The sequence below is a fragment of the Cupressus sempervirens genome, chromosome 7 (assembly GCF_028749045.1).
Source record: "Cupressus sempervirens isolate cs-2001-9-10 chromosome 7, ASM2874904v1, whole genome shotgun sequence".
NCBI lineage: Eukaryota > Viridiplantae > Streptophyta > Pinopsida > Cupressales > Cupressaceae > Cupressus > Cupressus sempervirens.
In genome coordinates, this window is record NC_143124.1 from 159,602,647 (window position 1) to 159,616,941 (window position 14,295).

Consider the following 14,295-nt stretch of genomic DNA (forward strand, 5'->3'; position numbering starts at 1 on the left):
GATGCGTATTCTGATGTATGATTAGAGGTATGCAAGTTTTGTGAAGAGTAGCAAGAGTTATATCAAATATTGAAGATATCAGCCATAAGCAGAGATGTTTTTTGTATTTTTTTTTTGTATCAAGGAATTACATTGCATATTGCATATTTGGGTAGTGGGCTTTTCTTACATACATTTTGTATTTGTATATAACAACTCCTAACAGGGTTGAGGCTTTTAACAAGGCCCCAGTCCTCTAACAAGGATCAAGACACTATATGCATGTAGTAGACTCCTACCAGGGTCAATCTCTTCAACCAGATACTTTTGATTAGTGGATCATTTTGTGGGTATCATCCCCACCGGTGTTTTCCCTTGGCCAGGGTTTTCCTAGTTAACAAAATATGGTGTTATGAGTTTTCTTATTGCATGGTTACATTTATTGTTCTGTATAATTAGTTTTCTTTGATTGCAAGTTATAAGGCAATTAACGATATCTAGTTTTTGGCTAAAGTTTGTAGAATACTGATTCACTCCCCCTCTTAGTATTCCCTATTTCTAACAATCCTAATATGTCTTAAGTTGAAATCCTCTAACCAAGTGGCCCTTTACTTAAGGTTGTAAGTCCCTTAATTGAGTTACTCCTAATAGGGCTAGAGGCAAATCCCTTAATTGGGTGACTTCTACAAGGTCTTGGTCTAGCAGGGCATTTGTAAAGCTCCCAATAGAGCTAAGCCTTTAACATGTCATACTTTGGAAGAGTGCAAATAATTGTGGGTACTAATTTCCATTGTGGATTTTCCCTTTGACCCAAGGGTTTCCATGATAAAATTATTGGTGTTTTTGTGTTGCATGTTTGGATGGTTTCATTTGTTTCATTGTTTATTGTTGCACAAGTTATATGTTGATGAATGTTATTGAATGACTGATAAAATGTTTGGATTTGGTAGATTACTGGTTTTACCTTAGGTAATCTTGTACCTTATAATACAAGGTAGATTATTGCTTCTCCCCCAGGTAGATTACTGATTTTCCTCCAAGTAATCTTGTAATCGAGAGAAGGGTGTGGAGAGCTTGCAAGAGAAGCAAAAGATTGAGCTTAATTGGATCTGTACTGGCAAAGGAGAAGTGCTATTCTCAAACAAGTTCTTCAAGAAAGCCCTGTATTGGGTAGATCCTAACATGTCTTAAGTTGAAATCCTCTAACCAAGTGGCTCTTTACTTAAGGTTCTAAATCCCTCAACTGAAATACTACTAACAGGGTAAAGCTCTTAATAGGGCTAGAGGCAAATCCCTTAACTCGGTGACTTCTAACAAGGTCTTGGTCTAGCAGGGCATTTGTAAAGCTCCCAATAGGGCTAAGCCATGTCATACTTCAGAAGAGTGCAAATAATTGTGGGTACTAATTCCTACTGTGGTTTTTTCCTCTAACCAAGGGTTTCCATGATAAAATTATTGGTGTTCTTGTGTTACATATTTAGATGGTTTCATTTGTTCATTGTTTATTGTTGCACAAGTTATATGTTGCTGAATGTTATTGAATGGCTGATGAAAATTTTGGATTTGGTAGGCTACTGATTTTCCCCCAAGTAATCTTGTACCTTATAATACTAACAATTGTTATCAGAGCGTTGGTCCTCTTTGTGGTAAGCTTAAAAGTTTGGGGAAAAGATCCTATGATGAAGAAAGGTCCTAATTCACAATAGAGAACTATACAATATGGAGCGATTGGATGAAGATTTATCTAAAGGCATGGGGTCATAATTTTGGAATCATGTTGAAACTAAATATGTAGGTCCTTTTGGGTCTCTTTCTGCATATCAATTGAAGGAGCAGTAGGACAATAAGCAAGCATTGGAAGCTATAGTAAGTACTCAACCCAACATTGAATATATTGATATACATGTGCTAGAGACTACTTATGAGGTTCAGGAAAAGCTGAAGCTAATCTATGGTGGAGACAAACATGTGCAAAAGGCCAGGTTAGATAGTATGAAGGGCAAATACGATGACATGAAAATGGTGGAAGGTGAGAACACTGCTCAATGTGACCAAAGAATAAATGAAGTAGTTGGTGCTACTAGAAGTAATGGTGGTAACATTGAAGAAGAGGATGTGGTAAGTAAAATGTTGAGACCCTTGTTACCTGTTTATGCCATTAGGGTTTCTGCCATTCATGAGTTAAGAACAATAGATAATGTCTCTATTGATGGATTGATTGGTCAATTCACTGTCTTTGAATTGAGTAACTATGACAATAGTATTCCTAGAGTTGAACCAACTTCAAGGCCTCTTTGGAGTTTGAATCTATTTTGGAAGATGAAAGAAAGCGAGAAGAATTTGAAACATTAACCTCAACCTCTGTACCTTGTGTTAAATGCACCACTTCATGTTATTCTTTATTGGTGCAATTAATAACTGAACTTGTGCCTGTTTAACGTATTATTGATAGCTGCTTTTGCACTTCCTTAACCAAATTGTGATGCATGTTAATTCCTTGAATATTATTTCGTCCTTTCTAATGCCTCTAATATCAAATATTAATCTCTTTTGTGTATACTTTCGTTATTGTTATCTGCACCAATCCATAATTCCTTGAATATTATTTCGTCCTTTGTAATGCCTCTAATATCAAATATTAATCTCTTTTGTGTATACTTTTGTTATTGTTGTCTGCACCAATCACTTTGTTTGAGCATCTGTCTATGTCAATGGGTCAATATTTTACATGTGTTGGTATCTATAGGAGAGTATAAGATGTTGTGGTAAAAAATGATGACATGACTGTATGTAGTTAGTGTTAATTCCTTGGTTGAGCAGTATTAATCAATGATCTTCCAGTGGCAGTTTCTCTTTGCAGTGATACTAACGACACCCCTCAAATACTTTAGCCTCCCAAATTGTTCTCCACTTGATATCACTCAATGTCTAACAGTGGCTTTAATGATTATCATAGTTCATTGCTTTGATTTCCTTAATCGTATGTTAATTCTCTTTCCACCATTATGGATTGTGGATGAATCGCTTCACACAACTCTGTCATAGGTTTGGCAATCATTGGCTTCTTTCGCTTGATACTTCATCTTTATAATGTTTCCTTTTATCATACGTTAGACAAGTCACAGCAACCATTAGAGGGGTACTTGACAACGTCGCTCTTAAATACATCTGAATTGTCAGTTAATCTTCTAAGATGGTTACCAATATAACTTGTATAGTTTACATGAGTCTAAGACAACTAACACAATGCTGTATTTGATGTAGAGTATTATGGACGGCTCATCTTTTTTAGTAATTGATATAAGCTTTCATCACTTGGTATACTTCCTCAACATTATCATGATGGCCAATTACACTTGAACCGTATGTTTTCTACAATTTTGTCTTCCTAGAGACCTTGCAAAATTGTGATATTTGGTTGATGTAATGTTCAAAGGATGGCGGCATCACACTTCTTTAAAATACATACATCTGCACTTAGTGTACATGGAGGGGCATCGCACTTCTTTAAAATACATACCTCTGTACTTAGTGTAACATGGAATTAAATTAAGAACTGATAATATGATCTAGAAACCAGAATTCATGCTCTGCTGATAGTACAATATTTTGAAAAAAGAAGAAAATTAAAAGAAATACAAGCAACGTAACAATTTCTATTGGACTATTGTAATGCTTCTCTAATGGTCATCTTAGTTAGTCTTTAGTTTACTAGACAGTTTCTATTTCCTTCTTTAGTTCACGATTGTTTCACAATAGAAACATCATCTTTGATAATTTATATAAAGGAGTTTTCATCTCGTCTGTTTACTACAACATTGATTTACCATAATAGGGTACTAGAGCAGGTCGATGGGATTTCATAAAATTTGCCAATATTTTTGTAGAATAACTTGAGCCTCTTTTGATGTGAATTTTTTTCAGAAGTTTGTTTTTCAATTATTTTAAAATAAAAACTATTTGAGGTAGTTTATGAAAAAATTGTGGTTTGTCTTTGAAGATTTTTGCCGAAATCGCTAGTCTGGTCAAGGGTTTTAATTGCCCGATTTCCTAGTTTGAGTGGAAGTCTCAGAATTCTGAGGATTGCATGTACTAACATGTTTGTTCCATGTACTTGCATGTGCTATTTTACCACGTAAAGTCTGGTGTTTTGGCACATGAAGGTTCCTTTGATGGGTTTTCATAAATTTTTCCTTGAATTTTTTTATGGGTATTCATAGTTTTTCCCTTAAAAAAATCTGTTGGGTTTTAATAATTTTTTCCTCAAAAACTATGTGTTGCGTTTTTATGAATTTTTCCTCAATTTTTATATAGGGTTTTACCACATTTTCCTCAAAAACAAAGCTCTGTATTGTCTGATCTGTGTCTTGGATTTTGTTTTCTGGTTTTGATCAATTTTCATCTAAAAAATTGTGGCTTTTTGCGATCTTTTTGGACTCAGTGCTCATCTTCAAAAGTTCTTGGTGAATCATCTTGCAATCTATTTTGGGGCATAATGCTCGGTTGCAATTTTTTTCGGCATTTTCCTCAAAGTCATGGTTTTAGTTTCATCTCGGTGTCTCTAGCTACAAGGAGTGATACATTCATTACCCAACATTAGATTGGATGGCTTCTTGGTCATTAACATTTTGTAGATCCAAGGAGGGTCTCAACAAAAACAAAATGTCCTGGGAGAATTTATGACCACTAGACATACAATCTTCTATAGGGTAGTTAGACGATGATCATTGAAGGAGGGTATTAGAATATTGGAATGTTTCTCTAATGGTCATCTTAGTTAGTCATTAGTTTCTATTTTTGTCTTTAGTACACAATTGTTTCATAATAAACCCATTATCTTTGTAAATCTATACAAGGAGCTTTCATCTTCACTGTTTAATATAACAACATCGATTTACCTTTACAATTTCATCCTTGAATGACAAGAAATGGTGCTATGAAAAATAAGAAGCTACATGAAATTAAATTGAACTCAAAAGAAGTACGAGGCAGGATTAGAAATCTCTGTGTTATGTGCTTGAAGTTTCGCATTCTGAGTTTCCTTATGATCACAGGCAATAAGAGGGAAAGTATTTCATCTGCCGTGCATACTTCCTACTCAAAGTGGCTTTATCCTTCGCAGGGGTGTAAATATGGTGATGAGAGAAACTGTCGAATCTAGTGGATGTTCCCACACAACTAGTCGGTTATATACTATAGATTCTTCTGACTAGTATGACCTATGACTGGGTTATGTATCTGGATCCATCAAAGTTTCAAACTATCACTAACCTAGTATAGTCCCCTCAAAGATTAGCTCATGTTTACTTATGATTAAACACTTAACTAGACCTAAGCCTCTTATCTAGAATGCATAATGGCATTGCCCTTTTAATGTTTTCATTATTACATTGGCCAGTAGAGTAATTAATCAACCAAATATTCGGAGCTGTCAAAAAGACCAGCTAGCTATTAAAATGGTTATATAAAAGATAATTCAGAGATTAGGCTCAATGGTCCTAAAATATTTGAATTCCTGGTTAACACTGGTAAGGAATTATGAGGACCTTTTTCCTTTACTTATACATTCACAATGTGCTATATCTGTAACCCTTCATGCGCACTTGCAAATACATCATGAATTGTGAAATATGTCCTCTTTAACCTTACCTCATAGTCCATTATCCACCCAAGTTGAATCACAATTTTTAATTAATCGTTTTTAGCTTCAGGACCCTATCCAAAAGTGATGCCATACTGAAATAAAGGTATACATTTTTAATGACATTCCACATCTGACTAACAAAATTATAGCTTGCAATGGTGAAGGTTTAACTAAAATTTCCGTAAAACCCTTAAGTCAATATAGTGCTGTTATTTCAAGAGCCAATTACGTGTGGTGAGAATGTTAAAATGGGCTAGGGTTTTATGTGAGTACATAAATCTTTAAGAATACAGTGCTATTGTATTTACGGTCAGTTGGGAGTTGAGAAAATATGAAAATCTACTAGATTTTGAACATAAATTTCTTAAATCATTGAGTATAGAGCTGTTAATTTCTACTGCCATTAAGAACAAAGGAAGTATGAAACCTGCTATGATATGAGCTTAACTTCATAAATCTTTAAGAATTATAATGCTGTGAATTTCTATAGGTTCTAGGAATGCAAAAATTCTGCGATTTTCCCCGTTGAGCAAATAATTTCTTTCTATTAAAGTTGGATAAAGCTTCCATGTTTACAAAGTACTTAACAGCATCAACAAATCATTTACTACAGCAAATTGGAGTAAGTATTAACAGTAATATTTTTCTTCTGACAAATTTAATAACCTTAAACCAAATTATAATGCTTGATTAAGATGAAAAGGATAAAATCAACAACCATATTAAATAATGTAGACAACTGGAAACCATTTCCCTCGTCTTCATTATTTGAAGCTCATATTCAAACAAATTGCTCTAAAGAGGAGAACTAATAGAGCCAAGCAACCATGGATGGAGAAAGGGTGCAGATTCGAGGAAGAAACTAGCTAAATCAGCCCGTTCCCACGCCACTTCTCCCGGCCATTCCTTCTTCATACTCACACCACTCTCAGCTACGCCTCTTATTTCCCCTTGCCGTGAATGACTTAATGAAAGAAAAACCCAAATACTTCAAGCATGCATCCTACCGAATTCCCTTTTTTTGATTTCATTTCATTTAAACTCAATTTCATTTGAGTTTTTATTTCCTTCACACAGAACACATGATTTGCATTTTTTTGTTTTGTTTATTTTTTAGCCAAACTCAAATTTACCATGCCTTATTCATATTATATCAAAAAGGTTGCAATATTAAGTAGGAATATATATTTCCAAGTATCTGATAAAAAAATTCTCCTTACTTTTGTATGAAATAACTATATAAAGATGGTAAGAGATTATTATGAGACATTACTCAAATTCTTTTCCATCAATTATTGAATGAATTTCAAATTTCCTTAAAAAACTAATAATTTAATTAAATGAGACAGCTATTTAAATTCTAGAGGTTATAATAAAATGTCAACCAATTATGTAACTATGTATATATCTACCTCTATATATATATACACACACACACACACACACACACACACACTTAATATCTTAGTAATTGTATAAACGTATTTATATACAGACATACAGTTGTGTGCCATCATACTATTGTCCACGCTTATATACAGACACACATATATACGTACTACTCATAGCACATTATATAAATAATGAATAATTAAGTAATTAAGTACATTATAACAATAACGCAGAAATGGTATTACCTGTCCTAATAAGGAAATAGGTTAGCCAAAGTCTAGAGCAAGATGTAAGGTCCTAATGACAGGTATACTATCAACTCAACTACTGACAAAGTAAAACCAAATAGGCTCTAATCAGCTCCACCAACTATGCTTATCTACAACCTCATCTTATCCAAAACTTATCAGTTTGGAATTTCAGTTAGCGCAAGGCTCATGACCATGTTTGCATCCCAGACCTGGTGTTACTTTCCCTCTCTCCACAGAGGACAATCTTCTCCGGCAACCACTCAGACAAGAACTATAGTTAGTCTGAAATCATCACATTGATCATAATACATATGAAATAAATCAAATATCAACTCTAATTATGAACATAGCATATTATCATTTCTCTTAGACAGTCTGAGCCACTGTTCCATGGAAGCATGAAATATAACATCTAGGGCATCAATAATAGCGTAACCACTGTTCTATGAAAAAGGAAATAAACCATCTAGGGTGTTAAATTACACAACTCTGTTTTATGCACCTAGGGCATCAATAATAGCGTAACCACTGTTCTATGAAAAAGGAAATAAAACATCTAGGGCATCAAATTACACAACACCGTTTCATGAAAACAAGAAATATAACATCTAGGGTATGAAAGAACATAACCACTGTTTCATGAAAACAAGAAATATAATATCTAGGGCATCAAATAACATAACCACTGTTTTAGTAGTCAGGAGGGATGTGACACCTAGTGCTAGTCACTTCTTAGGTTTGATATTTTGAGAAAATTGTGAAATTGTATGAGTAAGACAATTTTCTGATGCTCGTATAGGTGTTTCATGCTGGCGAGATGACAAGGTCACTAATTGGAAATTTTGAGGCTTCTGTTTATGCATGTGTAACCTAATTCTAGTTATACACAAACTCTCTGAGTTGCAAGTCCAATTCACTGGATGTCCTTTGATTCAATTTATTCATGGTACTCGATTTAGAATTAATCTAGTTTGCAGGAGCTCGATACTAACTTGCAATGCTTAGTGTTTTTTACTTATGTTGCATGACTGCCTGCCACCATGGGTTGAATCCACTGCCTAACACTGGAGTAGTTACGTAATGTCAAAATCTCCAAAGCAGTCATCTGACTTGAGAAGAAAACCAATTAATTTGAAATAGGAACGTTAATCAAATTGTCTATCAGCATGAGTGATTATATGGGCGAAATTAGGATGATAGTCAGATCCAGTTTTGGTAGCATCCACTTTAATTTGTATCTTTGCATTGGTAGAGATTGCGGTATCAAGGAACTTGCATATGATCTATCAAGCTTGGATTATATCAATTTTCTTTGTCAATAAATTAAGTTTTTTTGTTAATGCTAGATGCTTTTGACTTCCCATGATTGTATTTCAAGAACCCTCACATGATCATTCTTACCCGCTTTTCATCCAGTCAAGGAGTCTTTCCATATACAGTTAGATCACTAAACAAGAAAGGGTTATTTATCCAGTGGTAAATCTGAGTTCTGTCAAGGGTTTTCAGTAGTGGGCACCAGACATTCCTCTTATAAAGAACATGAGGTTGTCACCCAAGAAACTGCATAGAAAACAATGCTGCATTATTTTCCTGTGCTAAATAACAATTGAACCATGTATTGAGATGATCCTATAGATTTTTCGAAAGCTATGAATTTAAGTTCTTGAAGGACAGATGTGAAAGAAGATTGGAAATGACTGATGGCATCTTTTATTTTTAGATAACATCATGTCTTTAAAAGAAAAGGTGGATGCACAAAATGATTGCTAAAAAGTAGATTCAGGTGTTTGAAAGCATTTTAACAATCCTGACAAAGTTGCTTAGAACAATACATGTTCAAATGTTAAATGAGGATGTATAACATATGCGGACAATAGTAAACTCTGAAAATCTTATTATTGGCACATTATGAATTTGTATTTTGTAATTTATAGCTTTTTGTCATGTTAGTAAAGTATTTCCTGTAATTGAAATCTTATTGCAGGGATCATCTTCAATATCAAGTGCACAATTCTTTGATCGGGATGAAAGTGGCACCAATGCTTCAAATCTTGACATTACTGCTAGTGAGCTTTTATCAAAGCTGGCCGTGCAGGTACAATATTCTACTCTAATTCTGGAGATATGTTTTGAATGACTTCTGATACCTGTGAAATATTTAAATTCTTAATTTTATTCCCAAGGATTATTGACTGCAATCAAGAATAGTATTACTAAGATTTCCATCCAGTTTAGTTAATATTTTCCAAGCACGTTTTTCCCCTACAAAGGGATTAACTGATTGCCATTGTTTAGTGGTTCTATGTTTCTATGGAACTTGTGTTCTATATCATGTTTCCAGTATTAATTTTTTCTCTTAGCTTATTGCACTCATTGGAGATTTTTTGTCCCAATAGATTACCATACAATTGATTGCCATCATTACCCAACTATTTTCTCTTTAATTGTTTAAATAAAAACCTGGTTATTGAATAATTAGCCAATTTATATCCTCTTATCAAATAAATAATACTTTATTATTTAATAAATACTGTCACCATTCTTCCTCTATAAGTGGTCTCACAATAGCGGGTTACACTGTTTTTCTAGATTTGACACTGCAATAAATATTCTGAATTTTTCTTTCACATTTGGACACCTATTGCTACAAATCTATTAGGAGTTTGAAGATGATGTATATTAGTGATTTTTGTAGGTATGATTGAGGAGTAGAGAGGTTAAACCAAATATTTTTTGATCTAACCATTTTTAATTAGTTCCTTCAAATGGGATCCTCTCAAGGCTTAACTAATCATATTTTCTTAAAAACGTGTGATATCAGCAAAAATCAACATGTTTGACAAAGTGTAAACCACTATTGTGCGGTCACCTATATTTATCACTATTCACCCGCATCCATTTATTTTAATGAAAATATGATTAGTTAAGCCTTGAGAGGGTCCCATTTGAAAGAACTAATTAAAAATGGTTAGATTAAAATATATTTGATTTAACCTTTCTACTCCTCAACCATGCCTACAAAAATTACTAATTTACATCATCTTCAAACTCCTAACAGTTTTGTGGCAATAGGCATTCAAATGTGAAATAAAAATTCAGAATATTTTTTTCAGTGTCAAATCTAGGAAAAAAAAATGTAGCCCACTATTTTGTTTTTGATGGAGGATTTAGACCTGTGAGGAAACCCAGCAAGGCACGAAGCCTGTGAGCTACCAACCAGCGAAGGCCACCACATAGACATTTTAGGGACCTGATATGGGCCCACTCGTACCTGAAACTTCTTCGGCTTAGAGCCAAGGACTGAGGGGTAACCCACTATTTTGGAATTGTGGCATCTTAACATTTTTGCCTAGCCTAGCCTCATCTTTGGTACAATGTTTACTTGTGATATTTTGAATACTTGTTGCCTTTGACTCGCTTTGCTGATACAGCCATGCGATTCATGACTCTTTACTATGCAAGATCGGAAGATGTGGGCAAGTTCTGTCTATTGACTTGCCTTGGAGAGACTGTTTTATAGGAAAAATGTTAAAAGACTTAACACTTTTTAAAATATATTTGAATAAAAATGTCGTCGTATTTATCAAACCAAATTTCTGATTTCATGTAATAGAATTTGCCAAATTCTATTACTTTTGCACTAGACCTTCATGACTGCATTTTTGACTTGAGTTTGCAAAAATGTGGCAAAACACCACCTCGACTTCTTAAAAACACAAATTCTATGATAAATAGAGTTACATTTTGTGTCAAATAAGTCTTTAGAATGTTGGGGAAGTGTTTCTGTTGAAAATAAAGAGTGTTATATCACATCAACTTTCAAATGCAACAACTAATAAATATGACATTAATAATGATGACTTAAAATCATTATAAAAAATATTGCAGACAATTTACAAATTTCTCCTCCTTGCACACATTACACTAAATTATTTTCTATGATGTCATTATCTAGTCATAGTGTACTCAGTTCTATATCCACATCAGTTGTTTTATTAGATAAGGCTGTCTTATTTGAGGACAAGGTCTTTGAGGAATTCTTCGTTTTGTCTCTATCTTCCAGGTATAACATGTTTGTATCAGATTCCAGCAAACATCCAGCAAACATAGCTTACATGCTTTCTAGTGTTTGTTTTGTATTGTAAACACTAGATTTAGATGTTTTACAATTTGAGTTGAGAAGCTATTGCAAATACAGCTGCACAGTTCTATGAATGTGCTAGTGAGTGTAGCGATGGTAGGTAGGGAGTTATGCCATTCCTCAGTTTTCCAAAGAGAAGTTTCTTTTTTTTTATAATGTTTTAGCCTTCTTAGGGTAACACTTATTTTGACTCTTCAGATTTCTAGGATTAGATTACACGTTTATATTTGTTTTTGAAGAGCTAATTTGTAATGAATCTTTAGCTAGAATACAACTGCATATTCTGCTTCTTTTTTATTGAAGGGTAAATATTATTTGGATTTAAAGATTCATTAGGCCTAATATATATACCATGTATTCAAGGATTCTAGGATGATAGTTAAGATGAATAGGGGTAAATCATTCTTCATGTTAAATTCTTCACTTTGGGCTTCATGGTTAGTGTTTTGACTTGTGCATCTAGGTGCATGTATTAAGATTTGGACTATTTACATTGTTATGAATTCTGCATCTAGGTGCATGTATTAAGATTTGGACTATTTACATTGTTATGAATTTTGTAGCTATGTCATAAATGTGATAAAATGTCTCAGATGTATTTGTTTGGAAGGAGTATAGTTGAAGTGAGGGGTCAGAATTTTATATTCATACAGCAAGTGATTGTTTTAACTTTTTATGTTTATATCTTCCCCTCTGCACGGTTGTTCTGAACAACATGTGCCTTGTGTTGGCATGGTATGGCAATTTCATGATGGAATAAAGTTGTAATTTGTGGTTCTGCTTCAGTCGAATACTGATTTACTAATGCCCATATAAACATGCTATAAGAGTCGGACTAATTTTTGATTTTACATTTTCTCTTTGTCAAAATAATTGTGCATATTAAAAACCCGTTCTTGATATATTGTTATAGGCTTCACAAGATGTATCATCACTGAAGTCAATTGCTGGTGAAACTGGAAGAAAACTATCGTCAGTCGCATCAAGTCTGATTGCAGACTTGCAGGACCGCATTAGATAAGTTGTAGTGTTCAAAGTACAGCCTTCTATATTGTTCTTGCTTTTGCACTTCTGTAATCTGGCTGCCCAAAGGAGATTGATATATATGTTTTGCCATTTGGATTGAATATACTAATATTTTATTACCCAAAGTTGGTTCTGAAGAGGGCCCAAATTTTTTTTTCAAAAAGGCATTCCAAGATTATCCTGGTGTAGCTTTTCTGCATTACATTATGGACATTCCTTACAGATTTATTGCACTATAGAGAAAATGAAGCCAATTGTTTTGTGGTTTCATATCTTTGGTTACATATCTTTCACTTTTTGAATAATAAAAAATACATTGCATTGAGAGAACTAATGCATTAAGATAATTAATGCTTAAGATATTGATTTATTAAAATATATTAGTAGGGATATTAGTATTTACAATGATTTGCATGGTAGGAATATCATTGCACGTATTAAGGTTTTGCTTATTTTTCTGCAAATATAACCTCAATAACGTAATCTTGTTGTTTCCTATATAGGATTAAACGCAACTAAGAACAGTAAGAAGCAAGCTACGATGTGATATTGCACATGGCCATTCGAAAGTGAAATGCTTTTTCCATTTTATCTTTTCAAGTCGTATAATGACAAATATTTAGAGTTGGGTTCATGGGATAATAAAGGTGTAGGTGTGTGTTCTATATAAATCCCACAAAAATAGGACTTACCCATACCCATACTACAAGTTGCTAGTTGCCTTGATGGAAGGGTTGGCACTGAATGGCTATTGAAGTTTATTATATCTAGATACATTATAATAAAAAAAACGTAGTACAAATATGTTGTGTACTTTCTAAGAGGTTATATTTCAAATGTCGGTAATGGTATTAACTAATGTAAACATGCATATGAATAATTAATTAAAACATACATCTTAGTAAATGAGATGAAACATCATAAATGGAATTGAAAAGTATGAGAAAGCTTATTTGGGTTTTAGTTTGTTTTTGGAGCTTGGCATTTGCATTTAAATAATTGAGATTAAACACAAGATCATGGCATTGGGACAAGGCCATGCTTGCGTTCTAGTGTTGGGACATTGTATTTGTGAACTTTTATCATCTTTGGATTTACAAACGTATTTGTTTGTGCTTATACTTGATTTGCATAAAATCACACAAGTATGCATGCATGTTTACGCCCCTTATATGACAATGTACAATCTCACCTGCAACTTTGTTAACCATGCACCATGCTCACAATGTAATCTATCATGTGGTAGCAAAATGAACTACATGTATTATGTGACATTTATGAAGCATTGCAAACTATTTTGTGCCAATTGTGTAACTCCTTGCCTCATGTCCTAATCAAAATAAGCTTGGAAAGACATCGTACGACACATACCTAAACCTTAGCCTTACGAACCACTTTCCAAGTTCATGCCACATCTTCATAGGCAACTCCATTTGAGTTTGATAGGTTCGTGTTGCATAATAGGCATCTCCATTTGATTACTATGCTATGTTTACACTTATGTTAGCAAGTAGTGCTTATTGTTCTAAGACACGTGGTAAATGTTTGTACAATGTCTCAAAACATTAATTGGTTGTTAGTAGGAAGAACAGAACTTCTTACTATTGGGAGATGAGGTGTTGTAGAAGCAACAAACTTGTAATCTATTAATGTACATTTGTAACTTATGCAATATTTAAGGAGAAATGGATACATCTTGTTCTTGAGGTTGCTAACTTTGATCCCATGTAGGGAGTCTTTGTTGTTATCAGTCCCAAGGTTGTTCTTGGTACATCTTTGGTTGGCTTTAGCTCTCCTTTATCATGTAAATCTTTTGCGAGGACAATAAGATTTGTTCAAGTTGCAAAGTCTTGTCTGCAAAC

The 14,295-nt window shown here is 33.7% G+C and overlaps 1 protein-coding gene across 2 annotated transcripts in view; it reads left to right on the forward strand.

Moving 5' to 3' along the window:
- Positions 1 to 12,763, forward strand: part of LOC149545999 (putative ADP-ribosylation factor GTPase-activating protein AGD9) — an 89,621-nt gene extending 76,858 nt beyond the window's left edge. For both annotated transcript variants that reach the window (XM_089790938.1, XM_089790939.1), the window contains exons 6-7: positions 9,251 to 9,361; positions 12,321 to 12,763. In XM_089790938.1, the coding sequence (XP_089647064.1) occupies positions 9,251 to 9,361; positions 12,321 to 12,428 (219 nt within the window). In that variant the 3' untranslated portion in view covers positions 12,429 to 12,763. The remainder of the gene's footprint in view (positions 1 to 9,250; positions 9,362 to 12,320) is intronic.
- Positions 12,764 to 14,295: the final 1,532 nt, after the last annotated feature.